This window comes from Diaphorina citri, unplaced genomic scaffold, assembly GCF_000475195.1.
Source record: "Diaphorina citri unplaced genomic scaffold, Diaci psyllid genome assembly version 1.1 scaffold233, whole genome shotgun sequence".
Taxonomy (NCBI): domain Eukaryota; kingdom Metazoa; phylum Arthropoda; class Insecta; order Hemiptera; family Psyllidae; genus Diaphorina; species Diaphorina citri.
In genome coordinates, this window is record NW_007377670.1 from 194005 (window position 1) to 214026 (window position 20022).

Here is a 20022-nt window from a genome sequence, read left to right on the forward strand (position 1 = left end):
GGCAGCTGGACGGCAACCCTTCCAGATAGTAACCTCGTTAGGAGGTGCTTAACTAAACTATCCTTTGTCCATTGAGCTACATATGTGGCTTGTCTATTTTTTGTAGTCTCCCATACTTATTGAGTGTTCTCAGCAGAGCTGGCTCTGTAAATAGATCAGCTTAGGAGGATTGTTACATCTAATCGAAGATGGCCAAGATCTGAACGAACTTCAAAGGCTTGGATTTTCCATCAGGGAAAAGGCTTAGTGAAGCCCCTTGGGTTGAAGAAGGTTTCGCAAACTAACAGTCGTTTTCAACATACGTGATCTGTGGGCTCTCACAAACTCACTAGGTACATAAAAGTAAGGGGTTAGAAGTGGAGTGATGAAAAAAACTCTTGAGAATCAGAAAATTCCTTGCTCCCCTTCCCTCTCTTTACTCAGTAGGCAGCTGGACGGCCACCCTTCCAGGTAGCAACCTCGTTAGGAGGTGCTTAACTAAATGTCCCTATCCTTTGTCCATTGAGCTATGTGGCTTGTCTATTTTTCGTAGTCTCCCATACTTACTCCCATTAGGTAGGTAGGTTTTCGGTGTGAAATTGACGATTTAGCATTTTAGATACCTAGATGGTTTGTATGTACATATGTTTGTTCACGTCTCTGTAACACTTATCTCTCTTATTAGCTCCATCACCTAAAGGAAATTATATCTAGGAAATTCGCTGACGATTTTTTTTCCTATCAGACCTTCGAAAGCCCTTTTTCCGCGTTCAACGGTTCACTGAACGAATAAAATTTAACCTCAACACATCTTTCGCGTCCGAATAGAATTGATCGAATGAGAGAGGAGTCAGGACCGCACAGGGCAGTTGAGTCAAATGGAAGAGGTTGGGGATCATCTAGAAAATTCGCTGACGATTTTTCTTCCTATCAGACCTTCGAAAGCGCGAAAGCCCTTTTTCCGCGTTCAACGGTTCACTGAACGAATAAAATTTAACCTCAAAACATCTTTCGCGTCCGAATAGAATTGATCGAATGAGAGAGGAGTCAGGACCGCACAGGGCAGTTGAGTCAAATGGAAGAGGTTGGGGACAAAATTGATTGTATATTGTTTTTCGAAAGGGTTAGGTATTATCATGGCCGGGGTCATTCAAGGTTGTCTATCCAGATGGGAGGTTCAGGGATAGGTTCCTATTTTTGTACTTAGTACCTATAGGTTTCCTTGACTTTTGCTGATATCTTGAGTATTTCAGGAAATGGAGGGTAATTATGCAGAAGTCACGTCCGTGGAAAAGAAAAGTTTTGTTTTTAGTTTGAGTTATGAAACGGTGCTAGCATGAAGTGAATGAGATTTTCTGAAGTGCGGGTTATCTTGCGATGAAGTTGTAACAATCCAAATCAAATGACCATCTAGCATTTTGTTATATTTTTTGTACTATAGTTTAGTTATCTGTGATATAATTTTTTTAATTTAATTGTAGAAGCGTTATTTCTATTTTTTTATACACCTATTTACCTATTTTTTTTTGTTGTAATTTCTCTCAAAATGGTCGAAAGTATTAGTGAAGAAGTTAACAAGGGAGAGGAGGTTTTTAGCCGAGCTGGTAAGGTTGTAATTTCTCTCAAAATGGTCGAAAGTATTAGTGAAGAAGTTAACAAGGGAGAGGAGGTTTTTAGCCGAGCTGGTAAGTAGTAACGAGTGTTCCATAACAAGTCAAACTTCCTACATTCTACATAATATCTAATATCCACAGAAACATCAATAATTACGTTCAACTCTTCAACAACAATCTGTTGACTTTCGTAACATCCTGTAGTCGTACGACTCGAAATTCTACATCCTACAGCTGTTTTCTGAACGTTTTGTATCTACATAACAGACGCAGAGGTCTCTGGGATGCTTATAGCTTGGAGCTTGTTGAACTAACAGCCAGGCGTAGTCTTCTATCCCCTCTTGTATTACGTCACGAAGATATACGAGTATGTTAAAAACGTATTAGCATTATCTTGGGTAGAGGATTCTAAAGAGTTGCTTGTGGGATAAATAAGATAATGGAAAACGAAGAAATTCGTGTTGAGAATAAGTTCTTGAAATTTGAATATTTTTACTTTTTTGAGGAGAAGTGTTCTCAGCAGAGCTGGCTCTGTAAATAGATCAGCTTAGGAGGATTGTTACATCTAATCGAAGATATCCAAGATCTGAACGAACTTCAAAGGCTTGGATTTTCCATCAGGGAAAAGGCTTAGTGAAGCCCCTTGGGTTGAAGAAGGTTTCGCAAACAAACAGTCGTTTTCAACATACTTACGTGATCTGTGGGCTCTCACAAACTCACTAGGTATATAAAAGTAAGGGTTTAGAAGTAAAGTGATGAAAAAAACTCTTGAGAATCAGAAAATTAGAGTAGAAATACCTATTTTGTATCTGAAAGTACATTGATAAGAATTGAAAATGAAAACTCTGGCTAAAAATGGAAAGTCCTCGTGGGAAAACTTCGACCATCCGCAGTTTGACAGTCCAAATTCACCGTACATAAGAACGCAGGAAAGTAACTCCTTCCAAAATGAAAATGTCAGAGTAGCTGGTAAAAAAAAAACTCCACCAAAACCACCCCCACAAGAAAGCTGATCCCCACAAATCCATTACAATCGGGAATGAACATGAGTCCAAAGGAAAGATAAGAAGAGAGAGAGCTAGTTGCAAAAACCGATCATATTGACCAAATACACGATAACTTCACAGAAAAAGAACAAACAAACCATTTGCAGAAAAATGGACTTCTAAAATTTTGTCGTGTGGTGATATCACTTCAACAACGAAGCACAAGGAAAATTCCTTGAGGCCAAGTGACACATCATGCTTTGTCCAATTTTTGAAAACTTCTAGATTAAAGTGTACCTCCATCGAAGAAAATACAAGATTTGGTATGATTGAAAGTCCTTAGAATCCTTAGATGGTACACAAATTTAACAAATTATGTGTACTTACTGTTTTTACTTGATAGTTCAAATTTTGTCGTGTGGTGATATCACTTCAACAACGAAGCACCCAATTTTGTACTTTGCATTTTACTTTCTTTCTCATTGTTATACCTACTTAATGATTGAAAGTCCTTAGAATCCTTAGATAGTCCACAAATTTAACAAATTATGTGTACTTACTGTTTTTACTTGATAGTTCAAATTTTGTCGTGTGGTGATATCACTTCAACAACAAAGCACAAGGAAAATTCCTTGTGGCCAAGTGACACATCATGCTTTGTCCAATTTTTGAAAACTTCTAGATTAAAGTGTACCTCCATCGAAGAAAATACAAGATTTGGTATGGTCCACAAATTTAACAAATTATGTGTACTTACTGTTTTTACTTGATAGTTCAAATTTTGTCGTGTGGTGATATCACTTATACAACAACGAAGCACAAGGAAAATTCCTTGAGGCCAAGTGACACATCATCCTTTGTCCAATTTTTGAAAACTTCTAGATTAAAGTGTACCTCCATCGAAGAAAATACAAGATTTGGTATTCAAATTTTCTTGACACGGAAATCGACTCGAGAAGTCAACAAACCATGAATTCTAACGTCTTTATACGTCACACCTAACCTACGTTGGGAAACCGGTAGCCAAATGATCATTGGTCAATGGTCCCAAAACCAGACCATAACTAACATGGTCTTTCATTCAACATTTTCGATAAATTTGAGGGTAGAATACAATGGGAACTTCAAAACTTTCCATTCCATAGCTCCCCTTATTATTATATTTTGATTTCAAAAAACCAAAACAGGTATTGAAAGGGACAAACAAAAATTCATGAAACCGGTTTCTACTATGCATCAAAATAATCCAGTAGCCAAATGATCATTGGTCAATGGTCCCAAAACCAGACCATAACTAACATGGTCTTTCATTCAACGTTTTCGATAAATTTGAGGGTAGAATACAATGGGAACTTCAAAACTTTCCATTCCATAGCTCCCCTTATTATTGTATTTTGATTTCAAAAAACCAAAACAGGTATTGAAAGGGACAAACAAAAATTCATGAAACCGGTTTCTACTATGCATCAAAATAATCCAAAATTGTAAACAAAGAAACGGGCTGGGTTCGTGCCTCACAGCTCGCGTATACAGGGGTTCGAGGTAAATTCAATCCAGCTGAGGGCTCTTTTTGATCTTAAAGGGTTGGTGGGGTGATGAACCTTTCTGAACTTATAAAAACTCACTTGTGTTCTGTACCTATCCTAAATTTCAAATCCCCACTTTGATTTGTGGAATTGTGTTTTGAACTCTTTTTTCCAATTTCAGACCTTGCGTTAAACTCTTGACTTCGAATTCAGGATTCAGACATTTTGTGTGTAACATTACAAGGTCTTAAAGGGTTGGTGGGGTGATGAACCTTTCTGAACTTATAAAAACTCAGTTGTGTTCTGTACCTATCCTAAATTTCAAATCCCCAAATGACCACTTTGATTTGTGGAATTGTGTTTTGGTTTGAACTCTTTTTTTCAATTTCAGACCTTGCGTTAAACTCTTGACTTCGAATTCAGGATTCAGACATTTTGTGTGTAACATTACAAGAGACGATCTATTCGAAGTAACGAGTGTTCCATAACAAGTCAAACTTCCTACATTCTACATAATATCTAATATCCACAGAAACATCAATTAGTTCAACTCTTCAACAACAATCTGTTGACTTTGGTAACATCCTGTAGTCGTACGACTCGAAATTCTACATCCTACAGCTGTTTTCTGAACGTTTTGTATCTACATAACAGACGCAGAGGTCCCAATTTCAGACCTTGCGTTAAACTCTTGACTTCGAATTCAGGATTCAGACATTTTGTGTGTAACATTACAAGAGACGATCTATTCGAAGTAACGAGTGTTCCATAACAAGTCAAACTTCCTACATTCTACATAATATCTAGATAATATTCACAGAAACATCAATTACGTTCAACTCTTCAACAACAATCTGTTGACTTTCGTAACATCCTGTAGTCGTACGACTCGAAATTCTACATCCTACAGCTGTTTTCTGAACGTTTTGTATCTACATAACAGACGCAGAGGTCTCTGGGATGCTTATAGCTTGGAGCTTGTTGAACTAACAGCCAGGCGTAGTCTTCTATCCCCTCTTGTATTACGTCACGAAGATATACGAGTATGTTAAAAACGTATTAGCATTATCTTGGGTAGAGGATTCTAAAGAGTTGCTTGTGGGATAAATAAGATAATGGAAAACGAAGAAATTCGTGTTGAGAATAAGTTCTTGAAATTTGAATATTTTTACTTTTTTGAGGAGAAGTGTTCTCAGCAGAGCTGGCTCTGTAAATAGATCAGCTTAGGAGGATTGTTACATCTAATCGAAGATATCCAAGATCTGAACGAACTTCAAAGGCTTGGATTTTCCATCAGGGAAAAGGCTTAGTGAAGCCCCTTGGGTTGAAGAAGGTTTCGCAAACAAACAGTCGTTTTCAACATACTTACGTGATCTGTGGGCTCTCACAAACTCACTAGGTATATAAAAGTAAGGGTTTAGAAGTAAAGTGATGAAAAAAACTCTTGAGAATCAGAAAATTAGAGTAGAAATACCTATTTTGTATCTGAAAGTACATTGATAAGAATTGAAAATGAAAACTCTGGCTAAAAATGGAAAGTCCTCGTGGGAAAACTTCGACCATCCGCAGTTTGACAGTCCAAATTCACCGTACATAAGAACGCAGGAAAGTAACTCCTTCCAAAATGAAAATGTCAGAGTAGCTGGTAAAAAAAAAACTCCACCAAAACCACCCCCACAAGAAAGCTGATCCCCACAAATCCATTACAATCGGGAATGAACATGAGTCCAAAGGAAAGATAAGAAGAGAGAGAGCTAGTTGCAAAAACCGATCATATTGACCAAATACACGATAACTTCACAGAAAAATAAAAACAAACCATTTGCAGAAAAATGGACTTCTATGGTACTTAAACTTCTTTTGATTCCATAAATTGTCTATCACTTTGTTCAGGACAATTTGGAGTTTTTGGCAGCATAAAGAAACATAAGTACACGATGATTCGTGATTCCATAAAAGCTAATTTTCTCCATTCCTATTTGATCATTGCTTAAATATTATTTCTGAGTAGTATTTGAGATAGATAATAAGGTATTATATCTTTGAGTACATAGTTTGAGTTAAATGAACCCATCATGTGTATTTTTGTTGTGTTTTCAGTGTATTTGCTTTCTCAGCTGTGTGCTCTGGTATCTCCCCGATGTCTGTTTAATGTACCGAATGTATAAATCAGAAAATAATATCTCAAGTACCATGGGTAATGCTGTTGAGTTCAAACATTAAATGCTATGACGCAGTTAGAGCGTTGTTTTATGTCTGGGTGCACACTCCAGCTCCCTTCCTCCTCTCTAGCTTTTTCTTTTTTATATCCTCTCCGCTTTCACGTTCTTTTATTCCCGCTTCCTTCTCTTGTTCTCTTCTCCCTTCGCATCCTTTTTTCCCTCGTCAAATTTTCTTCCTATCAGACCTTCGAAAGCCCTTTTTCCGCGTTCAACGGTTCACTGAACGAATAAAATTTAACCTCAAAACACCTTTCGCGTCTGAAAAGAATTGATCGAATGAGAGAGGAGTCAGGACCGCACAGGGCAGTTGAGTCAAATGGAAGAGGTTGGGGACAAAATTGATTGTATATTGTTTTTCGAAAGGGTTAGGTATTATCATGGCCGGGGTCATTCAAGGTTGTCTATCCAGATGGGAGGTTCAGGGATAGGTTCCTATTTATGTACTTAGTACCTACTTATAGGTTTCCTTGACTTTTGCTGATATCTTGAGTATTTCAGGAAATGGAGGGTAATTATGCAGAAGTCACGTCCGTGGTAAAGAAAAGCTCCTTTTCGAATTTAACCTAACCCCATAATAACACCAATCACTGCTCTACTTGTGAAAACTCCTTCTTGTGTTTAACCTAACCCTATAATAACCAGGGTCACTGCTCATTTGTGCCAGTTCCTTTGGTTAAAAAAAAAACTCCACCAAAACCACCCCCACAAGAAAGCTGATCCCCACAAATCCATTACAATCGGGAATGAACATGAGTCCAAAGGAAAGATAAGAAGAGAGAGAGCTAGTTGCAAAAACCGATCATATTGACCAAATACACGATAACTTCACAGAAAAATAAAAACAAACCATTTGCAGAAAAATGGACTTCTATGGTACTTAAACTTCTTTTGATTCCATAAATTGTCTATCACTTTGTTCAGGACAATTTGGAGTTTTTGGCAGCATAAAGAAACATAAGTACACGATGATTCGTGATTCCATAAAAGCTAATTTTCTCCATTCCTATTTGATCATTGCTTAAATATTATTTCTGAGTAGTATTTGAGATAGATAATAAGGTATTATATCTTTGAGTACATAGTTTGAGTTAAATGAACCCATCATGTGTATTTTTGTTGTGTTTTCAGTGTATTTGCTTTCACAGCTGTGTGCTCTGGTATCTCCCCGATGTCTGTTTAATGTTCCGAATGTATAAATCAGAAAATAATATCTCAAGTACCATGGGTAATCCTGTTGAGTTCAAATATTAAATGCTATGACGCAGTTAGAGCGTTGTTTTATATCTGGGTGCACACTCCAGCTCCCTTTCTCCTCTCTGGCTTTTCCTTTTTTGTATCCTCTCCGCTTTCACGTTCTTTTATTCCCGCTTCAAATATATAAATCAGAAAATAATATCTCAAGTACCATGGGTAATGCTGTTGAGTTCAAATATTAAATGCTATGACGCAGTTAGAGCGTTGTTTTATGTCTGGGTGCACACTCCAGCTCCCTTTCTCCTCTCTGGCTTTTCCTTTTTTGTATCCTCTCCGCTTTCACGTTCTTTTATTCCCGCTTCCTTCTCTTGTTCTCTTCTCCCTTCGCATCCTTTTTTCCCTCGTCAAATTTTCCTATTCCCTCTCCTCTCCCCGCTATTCCGTTTTTATCAACTTTTGCTTCTGCTTTTCTCCTTTCTCTTTCATTCATGTACCACTCTCTCCCGTTTTCATTTCGTTCACGAGATTTTTCGAGTGGGTAGCAGAGACTGGTGAAAGCTTTCCCCCCCAGACTCCGCTTTAGAGGAATTTTCAGGAAATGTCGAGTTTGCAATTTTATTCATGCATTGTGTGTCATTCCTGTCGTTCCAAAGTTTCGTGAATGTCAGATTTCATTAGGGAATGTCAGATATGAATTTCATTAAAATGTACTTTATTGTGACTTGTCAACCTTGGTGGTGGGCGGACTTCGGATCTGGAGGTTGGTGGTTTGAGTCCAAGTCATGGCTTCAAATTTAGCGAAATGCAATAATCGGAGAACGACATTTGTGACGAGTATTCGAGCTTAACACAAATATCATTCCTTTTACTCATTGTAATTAAGTTTGACAGCACTCATCTAAGCTTTCGTTTGTGAATGTGGGATGGTACCGTATTTAAGAGCTAGTTTGATCATCAGAATCTGTAGAGCATGAAAATCCGTCTGGTTGATTAAGTTCGTTTGGGTTGGGTGTTTACCTGGTGGAGATGAATTACCTATTAGATAGATACTAGTTGTAATTTAATTGGTCTGATTTTATTTCGATTAATCATCCGTTTAATTGCGAAGAGAGCACAATGAAGATTGTATTACTAGTAGTTTTTACGATTAAGGGAAAAGAATAGTCGTCTAGTTCTGGACTGTAGAGATAGCAGATGAATTATTGATGATACCCACATTACCAAGATATGGTAATGAGAGATGATGACCTATATTAAATTGGAGGCATTCTAAATTCGCTTAACACGTTCAATTAGTCCCAGCTGGTTGTATGATTTGTATGAATAAGGAACAATAGTTTAAATGACTTATAGGTAACGTACTAATTGTCAATCAATTAGCTAAAGCGTACTGTTTTAACTTCGTTATAAGTACTGCCCTAAGTTTCTTTATACTGCTCGAAAGTGAAGAGTTCCTTTACTCCAGCAGCAGTTGATTGAGAAATTCTCTTTCTACTCATCATTCAAATCTTGTCTCTTTGATCTCTCGTCTTTAGATGAAACCATACTAATTTCTATTGCTTCCTTTCTTCTCATCTTCCTTTGGTACCTTTGATGAGAAACTTGAGTCTAGCTAAGTACCTACTTCAATCGGAATCGGTATATTGGGTAGGCATCAAAAAATCCCTCATATTGCCATGTCGTTGTCCGACCCTGTCTTCACCAACTAGATTCCATTTCTTATTCGACCACTCCTGGCACTAAACTCCTTTATCCTTAATCTCACGCGCCCTTGCTCTTTTTCTTCCAATTTTCTTTCTTTAGAAAATAGTTTTGCCACATGAATTGCGTCGTGCATATATCTCTGCTCTCGGTGTTTTTTTTGCGTTCTAAACTCCTGCCAGCCACCCCCAGTCCTCCACCCTCTGACCTTGCTGAGAGCTGTTCCTACATTCCTGCTAAACTGCGTTCTAAACTCCTGCCAGCCACCCCCAGTCCTCCACCCTCTGACCTTGCTGAGAGCTGTTCCTACATTCCTGCTAAACGTGTCCGACCCTGTCTTCACCAACTAGATTCCATTTCTTATTCGACCACTCCTGACACTAAACTCCTTTATCCTTAATCTCACGCGCCCTTGCTCTTTTTTCTTCCAATTTTCTTTCTTTAGAAAATAGTTTTGCCACATGAATTGCGTTGTGCATATATCTCTGCTCTCGGTGTTTTTTTGCGTTCTAAACTCCTGCCAGCCACCCCCAGTCCCCCACCCTCTGACCTTGCTGAGAGCTGTTCCTACATTCCTGCTAAACAGCTTTGCGGCGTAGTTTATGCCTGCAATAATTTAAACATTTTGCGTTCTAAACTCCTGCCAGCCACCCCCAGTCCCCCACCCTCTGACCTTGCTAAGAGCTGTTCCTACATTCCTGCTAAACAGCTTTGCGGCGTAGTTTATGCCTGCAATAATTTAAACATTTCTCTAATATCTCCTATAGGGGGATAAGCAGTATCCTTATTGACGAATGATGTAAGTAGTTTATTATCTTGTAAGTATCTCTTCAAGGAATTTTGCTGGTAGAGTGTTCGCCTCCTATAAACTCCTATTTCTGAACGATTTTCCTGAATAAAGAGCTTTTGTACACTCCCCTCTCTTCTTTTTCCAGCCCTCCCTTATTTATCGAGTTGCAAAACAATAGGTGTGTAGTGATTGGCGTGGGGTGAATATGAATGTTGGCAGCAACGGTATTGTTACGTTGCTTTTTCTGCTGATGATTTGCTTGGTGGGTTGATAATTATGCTTCCCAGGTCACAAGTTCATGTTGTAGTTCTTTACGACCGTCCCAAGTATTTACCTTTCTACCGCCTTTATTACTTATGTTCTCCTTGAAATGTGGTTGTACTTACCGGAGCTTTTAAAGCTAGAGTTTCTTAGAGCTGAGGGTTTTGAAGTAAAGTCGACAGGTAGGTACAGCTCTGAATGGGCTGGAGTTTGATTTCTACGTGAAAGGTTGTCTCATTTTCTTCTACACTTTTGAAATCCCTTAATTTTCTTATCAGTACTGATAAGAAATGATAACAAGTGATAACGGCATGGTATTTGTTGTTAATGAAAAGAACTTTCGTGTTTTGGTCGAGTTCTAGATGGTCGTGCTGGTTAAACGCCAAGTAAATTTGGTTCAAACCTTGATAACAAGTGATAACGGCATGGTGTTTGTTGTTAATGAAAGGAACTTTCGTGTTTTGGTCGAGTTCTAGATGGTCGTGCTGGTTAAACGCCAAGTAAATTTGGTTCAAACCTTTATTCCAAAGATACTTAGGTAGTTCAAACTTCAAACACTCAGACATTGTTGGCTGATGATGTTATTTTGAAGATTTTCAGCGCCACACAGAATATTGATTGGATGTTGAAAATCAATCTTTTGATTGAGTATTTGAGCTGACCTGCCCCATTCTCTTTAATGACTTGCAGCTTGTAAATTTTCACGTTACCCTTGTCTCTTTGTCTGTCAGAATTTCAAGTTATTTTAATCTTTTGATTGAGTATTTGAGTTGACCTGCCCCATTCTCTTTAATGACTTGCAGCTTGTAAATTTTCACGTTACCCTTGTCTCTTTGTCTGTCAGAATTTCAAGTTATTTTTGACCTGCCCCATTCTCTTTATTGACTTGCAGCTTGTAAATTTTCACGTTACCCTTGTCTCTTTGTCTGTCAGAATTTCAAGTTATTTAATTTGAAGGTGTGGGTGTTGTTTAAACTATTGACCTCATGTCTAGCTGTCGAGGGACGACCTAAAACGAAATTATGATGCTCCAATTACCACTCGTATGCAATTACATTGCCAGAAGAATATGACACTGACATGTCAATTGTTTCGCCAACCTCTTGTCAGCTTGTCACAAGGTAGCAAACTTGTTTTCCCTTGGCGTTGTGCACTCCCACTCGAAATCAAGTCACGTTTAGAAAATCAATCGTTTCGAATCGGACTCAAGGATAGGTAAGGTCATTTGAGAAGTGGCGTAGAGGTTTGCCCCGGCTTGCTGTTGGTTCGAATGCTCTGGTATACTGTTGTGCTACCATCAGCTACTGGACTACTGCACTGTAGATTCTTTGTTGCTCTCATTTGGATCCGAGTTCATGTGGAGATTTCTTGCCAGCGGCATGCAGAAAGATTGCCTTGCCCAGAACATTTTCTATGATATACTGTTGTGCTACCATCAGCTACTGGACTACTGCACTGTAGATTCTTTGTTGCTCTCATTCGGATCCGAGTTCATGTGGAGATTTCTTGCCAGCGGCATGCAGAAAGATTGCCTTGCCCAGAACATTTTCTATGACAATAGGTGTGTAGTGATTGGCGTGGGGTGAATATGAATGTTGGCAGCAACGGTATTGTTACGTTGCTTTTTCTGCTGATGATTTGCTTGGTGGGTTGATAATTATGCTTCCCAGGTCACAAGTTCATGTTGTAGTTCTTTACGACCGTCCCAAGTATTTACCTTTCTACCGGCTTTATTACTTATGTTCTCCTTGAAATGTGGTTGTACTTACCGGAGCTTTTAAAGCTAGAGTTTCTTAGAGCTTTGGGTTTTGAAGTAAAGTCGACAAAGGTAGGTACAGCTCTGAATGGGCTGGAGTTTGATTTCTACGTGAAAGGTTGTCTCATTTTCTTCTACACTTTTGAAATCCCTTAATTGGTAGGTACAGCTCGGCTGGAGTTTGATTTCTACGTGAAAGGTTGTCTCATTTTCTTCTACACTTTTGAAATCCCTTAATTCTGAATTCCAGTCGTGGTCTATAGGTACAGCTCTGAATGGGCTGGAGTTTGATTTCTACGTGAAAGGTTGTCTCATTTTCTTCTACACTTTTGAAATCCCTTAATTCTGAATTCCAGTCGTGGTCTACCCGCGTTTCATCACATTACAAATAGCATTTGTTAATTTCAGCAGTTTATGTATCATCTTTCCTTTTTAAACTAGAAACTATTCCATCTTGTAGGTATCTAGGGATTAGTCTTTGTTATATATCTCGCATTCCTCATGTCCTTTCATCTCGAGAACTAGTGGGAAACTCTTGCTCGTCAAATTTGGATCTCATTGAGGACAAAGAAAAGGCAAGCTTTGAACTCAGCAATTAACCTTTGCCCTTTTGAATCCAAAATAGGGTTTCATATTGATACTAACGATAGCGTAAGTAACCCAATTTTGTACTTTGCATTTTACTTTCTTTCTCATTGTTATACCTACTTAATTATCCATCTGTAGTTATCTATGTTCTATTTTGTGTATTGAACTGATAAACGTACGTATAGGATTAATAAAGAAAACGTTATTTTAGAGAACATCAATGTGTTCGCACTGAAAACACGTCAGGCACATTGTTTCTCTGTCTGTGATAAGACAGAAGCCCTCTGCCTGACCCCTTCCCCCCGGGGTCGCCCCCACCTCGATATGTTGGCAATTAAACCGGGTCAAAAACCGGGCAATGAGTAAACGTGACCCGAAAAACAAGTCGGTGGAAACAACGCCAGAATTTCTCACCAGGCTGAATTTCCCCACATTGACCGATCGGGTGAGGGAGGGGGCGTCCCTTCTGATGTACAATTCTCGGCGAAAAAAACTGCCGGATGCTGGGTGTGATTTATGTGCCGATCTTGTGTGACACAATACATAATTTCGGTAGTTTCGTCATGTGTGTGTGTTTTTTTTTATTTACTAGGAAATCTATTTTCTATTAAACGACGTCAGTTTTTTTGCCGAGTGTGAACAATAAACCTTGAATGAAACAAACTCTCTGAAGTTGTTTGGCACGAGGGCTTGTTAGGAGTACGTGTGCATTTGAATGTACGAGCAGTAGGAGGGGTACTAGTGAGGGAATTATCATAATGCTAATAGCGATCATGTGTGAGCTGAGGGAGGGGGCGTCCCTTCTGATGTACAATTCTCGGCAAAAAAAACTGCCGGATGCTGGGTGTGATTTATGTGCCGATCTTGTGTGACACAATACATAATTTCGGTGGTTTCGTCATGTGTTTTTTTTTTTCTTTTTATTTACTAGGAAATCTATTTTCTATTAAACGACGTCATTTTTTTTGCCGAGTGTGAACAATAAACCTTGAATGAAACAAACTCTCTGAAGTTGTTTGGCACGAGGGCTAGATAGGAGTACGTGTGCATTTGAATGTACGAGCAGTAGGAGGGGTACTAGTGAGGGAATTATCATAATGCTAATAGCGATCATGTGTGAGTTTTCAACTGTGATGGAGACGGTTTGACTTGGAGAGAGGTGTGAAGAGTAAACAGTGGACTGAGAGACGTAGGTACCATAACTTGTGTTTACCTGCGGAACGCCAGTTTGCTGCATACTTGCATAGAAATATACCTCATCCTAGGTGTATCGAAAACATTGAATTTTACGAGTCTTCGAAATAGTTATAGCTAGCTACTACCTGCCTACCTACGTATTGTCTATTATTTTTCCTGGGTTGGTAATCTTATGTCGTCTAGTTTCTAGAGTTTTAGACCTTCTCGTGACATTTTTGCTGCATTGGAATTTTTATTTTCTTAATATGTATGGCTTGTTTTCTCTGGACTTCCTTTTTCCTTAGAAAACTTCTCCATAGTAAGTAACTTGACATGTTTTTGCGCAGAACCCCTAAGTGTCTTTTAGCATGAGACTGTAGATTTATGGGCCAGGATCAAGAACATTGTAATAAATTTGTCAAGAACTTCCTTATCCCTCCATCCAGTCTTTATCCACAAACGTATTGGTATAAGTAGGGCCATCGGCTTTAATAAACACCCTCTGTTACTGCCAGATCCCTGGCCAGATCTTTTGTGACATCCACAAACGTGACGCATACGCTTCGTCTTCTCTGTTCCAGGTGATTCATTCCATCATTCCGTTCCGGTAGCGACGAGCAAAAGCAACGCGGAGCGCATTGAGGAGGCCCGGAACAAACGGCGCAGGAAAAAGACCGCCACCTCCCTTGTGACGTCATGCTTCCAGGATCTCTATCGACTCAAGGGAGAAATCCTCGGAAAGGGCGCCTACGCGTCGGTGCAGACGTGCGTGAACATTTTGACGGAGCTCGAGTATGCGGTGAAGATTATTGACAAGTTGCCGGGACACTCACGGTCCCGGGTGTTCAAGGAGGTGGAGACATTCCATCATTGCCAGGGACATCCGAACATCATCCAACTGCTCGAGTACTATGAGGACGATGAAAAGTAAGTGCTGCTCAATTTCATAGGAAAGTAATGGGTAGACATTTTTGATGGTCTGTTTGTAGTATACCAAAACACCTTCGTAGTCTAAACAGAAACAGATAAATTAAAAAAACAATAAAGATTCAACTTTGAACAAAGAAAATCGAGAATACTCAGATTTGGTCAGCTTTCGAGAATGCTTAGATCCGCTCTTGAAGAGGTGGGTAACCTTTACACCGATATATGATTTCCTTGTCCATCGAAGATGTCCAGAATTTGGAAAACTGAAGCCAATCAATTCATTTATTGGTTGGATCAAATTCAAAACTAATTAGCTAACACGAAATACGAATTTCATGATTTCATCAGATATTGTTGTTGTGTACGTACTTCACATTCTACAGAATAATTAATTCAATTCTTTGATCATTTGGAAAGGCACAGTCGCACAGTACTATAAGCTATGAGGGCGTGCCGCGTACCAAGTCAGGGAAAGTTGAGAACAGCTGACCTAGTCAATAATATTCCAAACAATATTATCAGTGCATGTGTAAATCGTATATTCTCTATTTGGTCTTGGAACATATTGGGTTCAACGCGAGTTATTGGGATGTCTGAACCATACTCGAGATATCAAGGCAGTTCAGAGAGGAGAGCTATTCTCCTTGCTTCAAATATCAGAGTTCATTATAGTCTTTATTAGTAACCCACTGATAAGTCTGCTAGCTGTTAGCGGCTATTAATTGTAGAGGCACAGGCAGGGAGATGGATGGAGAGAAATCGAGACTTGATCGAGAAAACCAATTTTCTATGGCTTCTTGCCTTCCACTGTGATTATGGCGTACATTAAATACGTTAATATAAGAAAGAGTACCTTGATATGTGTGTTATCTATTGGTCCACGGTTCAGTGGTTGTCAGATTAATGCGGGCTAGAGGTGGGTAACCTTTACACCGATATACGATTTCCTTGTCCATCGAAGATGTCCAGAATTTGGAAAACTGAAGCCAATCAATTCATTTATTGGTTGGATCAAATTCAAAACGAATTATACTCGTACTTTTAAAGGTGTTTTTAAGATAAATAAATCGACGAGCGACGCGACCTAAGAAAACTATACACGTAAAGATCATTTATTTGAGTCACGAGCGACACAAGCGTATACTGACCCATCCCTCTCCTCTTCTCTGTTCCAGGTATCGCCCATCGTGATTTGAAGCCGGAGAACATCCTCTGTGTTCATCCGGACCAGCTGAGTCCGGTCAAGTTGTGTGATTTCGATCTTGGCTCCGGCATCAAGTTCAACACTAGCGTGCATTCCCCCCTAGCTACTCCGCTCCTGCTGACCCCCGTGGGCAGCGCTGAATTCATGGCTCCCGAGATAGTGAACGCGTTCATGGGACCTGAGGCGAGCGGCTATGACAAGCGCTGTGATTTGTGGTCCCTGGGCGTCGTGGTGTATATTCTCCTGTGCGGATATCCACCGTTCTATGGGAACTGTGGCGAGGACTGTGGCTGGCAACGGGGGGAAACCTGTCACGCCTGCCAGGAGATTCTGTTCCATAGCATTCAGCAAGGTAAGCAGAGAATTGTTTTAGGACGGTGGCTAGGAGGTGGTAGTTTTAGGACAAAAAGTTTTGAAGATGATGCTTAAAGTGTATTGTGATTTTGCCAACAGTTTAAAGCTTCAATTTTTACACTCATATCCTCTATGAAACTGATGAAAAGAGAGAAAAAAAAACGCAGACAGGAATTAGCTAACACGAAATACGAATTTCATCAGATATTGTTGTTGTGTACGTACTTCACATTCTAGAAACGAGTCAAGTGGTTATGGTTATTATTATGACAGAATAATTAATTCAATTCTTTGATCATTTGGAAAGGCACAGTACTATAAGCTATGAGGGCGTGCCGCGTACCAAGTCAGGGAAAGTCATTAGAGATGGTCCTCTCATTCTAAGAACGTATTATTTTGAGATGATTTATCCCTAGAAAGGATTTCTAAGAAAAAAGGTGAGCGCGTGTGTGGAAGCTCTTCACCTAGGTATCATTTTCTTTTTCTCATGTGATATATTTTCACATGTTAGTTCCCATTCTTGTCTCTCGAGAGTGAAAAATTTTCGTGTCTGATTTGATTTGACAGAGCTTTATTTATTCGTTCGTTTCTATTCTGTTATCATTCTATCGTCATTTATCATTTCTTCCTTAAGTATACTATCTTTCTTTTTCGCTTCCAGTTATCTTTATTATGCACTTTACTCCCTGGAAAGTATGTTCTTGGATCCAGATTCTAGTAATTTTTCCCCGTTCCCTATACTCGTACTTTTAAAGGTGTTTTTAAGATAAATAAATCGACGAGCGACGCGACCTAAGAAAACTATACACGTAAAGATCATTTATTTGAGTCACGAGCGACACAAGCGTATACTGACCCATCCCTCTCCTCTTCTCTGTTCCAGGTATCGCCCATCGTGATTTGAAGCCGGAGAACATCCTCTGTGTTCATCCGGACCAGCTGAGTCCGGTCAAGTTGTGTGATTTCGATCTTGGCTCCGGCATCAAGTTCAACACTAGCGTGCATTCCCCCCTAGCTACTCCGCTCCTGCTGACCCCCGTGGGCAGCGCTGAATTCATGGCTCCCGAGATAGTGAACGCGTTCATGGGACCTGAGGCGAGCGGCTATGACAAGCGCTGTGATTTGTGGTCCCTGGGCGTCGTGGTGTATATTCTCCTGTGCGGATATCCACCGTTCTATGGGAACTGTGGCGAGGACTGTGGCTGGCAACGGGGGGAAACCTGTCACGCCTGCCAGGAGATTCTGTTCCATAGCATTCAGCAAGGTAAGCAGAGAATTGTTTTAGGACGGTGGCTAGGAGGTGGTAGTTTTAGGACAAAAAGTTTTGAAGATGATGCTTAAAGTGTATTGTGATTTTGCCAACAGTTTAAAGCTTCAATTTTTACACTCATATCCTCTATGAAACTGATGAAAAGAGAGAAAAAAAAACGCAGACAGTTTCTAAAGTATTTTCAGTGACTAACCTTTATCACATCATATCTAACATGAATTGCTGTTTGTTTGTTCCACAGGCCATTACGATTTCCCCGAGGGGGAATGGTCCACCATCTCGGATGAGGCTAAAGATCTGATCCGCCGTCTCCTGGTGAAGGATGCGCGGAAACGTCTGAGTGCCGCCTCCGTACTGAAACACCCCTGGATCTCTACCGCCGGTACCGCCCACCGTCCCCTAGTCACACCTCAAGTCATACGACGTAACCAAAGTGCACGGGAGCTGTCCTCCTTCGCCGAGTCTGCCATGAGCGCCAACCGCGTCATTCTGCAACACTTCTCCATTTGTAAGAACCCAAAGGACGAGCAATGGTTAGCCACGCCGACTAACATGAGACTGTCCCCTCCCTCGGAAAGTCTCCTGGTACAACGACGACAACGTCTGCAGTCCCAGAGTCAATCTGACAACCTCGCATCTGCGGGACAATGTGGCAACAGCGCATCCGGTTCCAGTGTTGTCAATGTTCAGAGTCTCCTGGCGAAACTGGTCACTCCTCTGAGTGGTTGAAATCCTTCCCTCCCCTCTCCTCCACCCCCTCTCCATCGCCACCTCCTTCCCTCCTCTTATGACCTTTTGAACCTTCATCCTCAATCCTCATGTTGCTTAGTGGTAGATACTACTACCTTAATCATGGACGCCTCCATGTCAACTTGGTGGTAGATATGATCTTCAGCATCTAACTCTGTGTCAACTGGTTGGTGGATATCTTCAGGATCTACCTCTAGCGAGGTGGTGGATATGACTAATTTCCCTTCCACATCTCTCCTAATTGATGTGACCTCCTCTTCCTTAAGTCATCTGGTCTTCACCTCTTATAAGATAAGATCGTACTTATAAGATTAGGTAGGGCTTAGGTCAGGTTAGAAACGGTTCTGAGTTGTTTTCTTCCGGCGCTTGTATTGTCGCTATTGGTCACACTGAATGGATATTACAGTTTATATTTAGATAGGAAAGGTTGGATGTAATATTCCTATATTTACGGCCCCCTGGTATCCAAACTCCCCCAGTAACTGTTCTAGCAGTTATAGCCTCATGTTGCCCTTATGTTGGTGCAAAGAAACTGCATTGGAAACAGCATGTTGATTCAAAAGAGGACTTTAACCAGCTAATCCAATGCGGATTTCAATATCTCATCAAACACAGAAAAACATCCTAAAAAAAGGACCAACAAGAAGTTTTCATAAATTCAACAGAAGACTATAAAGCCGAGTTGGTTTATCATAGGAAGCTAGACAATGAGCCCTCATGAAGCACTGGTGAGATTGCTGAAGTTATCTGAGCATTGTCTCGAATAGTTTGTGTTCAGGAAAAGTTGGTAAGGAAATATATTGGACAATAACATTCTCCCCTATGTACGAGCAAGTATTTGTCCTGCCACACTGACCAGTTTTCACATTCGCCAATCAACACCAAATCTCTTCAATATGTCACGGGGAGATGAAGAAACATGCCAATACTCTATAGTACATTTCCTTGTTTTTTTTTTTAAACACTCACCCCCCTATGTACGAGCAAGTATTTGTCCTGTCACACTGACCAGTTTTCACATTCGCCAATCAACACCAAATCTCTTCAATATGTCACGGGAAGATGAAAAAACATGCCAATACTCCATAGTACATTTCCTTGTTTTTTTCAAACACTCAATCAAAGCTCAAGGTTTTTATTTTTGAATCAATACCTATATTGGAATTAAAAATAATAATAATAAAAAAAATCAGCAGCTAAATAATATTAAATGACATTATTTCCAGTCATCCCGCGTCCGTACAGGTATTGTTAGATCAAATGCAATCCCCGACTTATGCAAGTCTCAGTAAAAAACGATGTCTAAACACTCAATCAAAGCTCAAGGTTTTTATTTTTGAATCAATACCTATATTGGAATTAAAAAAAAAATCAGCAGCTAAATAATATTAAATGACATTATTTCCAGTCATCCCGTCCGTACAGGTATTGTTAGATCAAATGCAATCCCCGACTTATGTAAGTCTCAGTAAAAAACGATGTCTCTTGAAGTCAATTTCCATTCTGAAATAAATTTGAGCAATAACTCCCGACTTTTTGAGTGCCAAAATCTTCAGACCATTTTGTAATGATTGGCAAATATCTGACACGGTGTTCACTACGTGCCATATAGCAAAGCGACAAAGTAACATAGTACTTCTGCGTTAGTGGTTATCAAACTCGAATACATATCACTAAACACTCAATCAAAGCTCAAGCTAGGTTTTTATTTTTGAATCAATACCT

The 20022-nt window shown here is 39.8% G+C and overlaps 1 protein-coding gene and 1 long non-coding RNA gene across 2 annotated transcripts; both read left to right on the forward strand.

Moving 5' to 3' along the window:
- The first annotated feature begins 1284 nt into the window (after nt 1-1284).
- Nucleotides 1285-19171, forward strand: LOC103506406 (MAP kinase-interacting serine/threonine-protein kinase 1). The gene is given in 7 exon segments (XM_026821461.1): nt 1285-1583; nt 14374-14722; nt 15265-15288; nt 15348-15380; nt 15809-16275; nt 17131-17541; nt 17789-19171. Coding segments are annotated over 7 exon segments (1830 nt in total). The 5' UTR covers nt 1285-1525; the 3' UTR covers nt 18277-19171.
- Nucleotides 4356-6157, forward strand: LOC113466246. The gene is made up of 2 exons (XR_003390699.1): nt 4356-4766; nt 5056-6157. It is a non-coding gene; the product is annotated as an uncharacterized LOC113466246 (long non-coding RNA).
- Nucleotides 19172-20022: the final 851 nt, after the last annotated feature.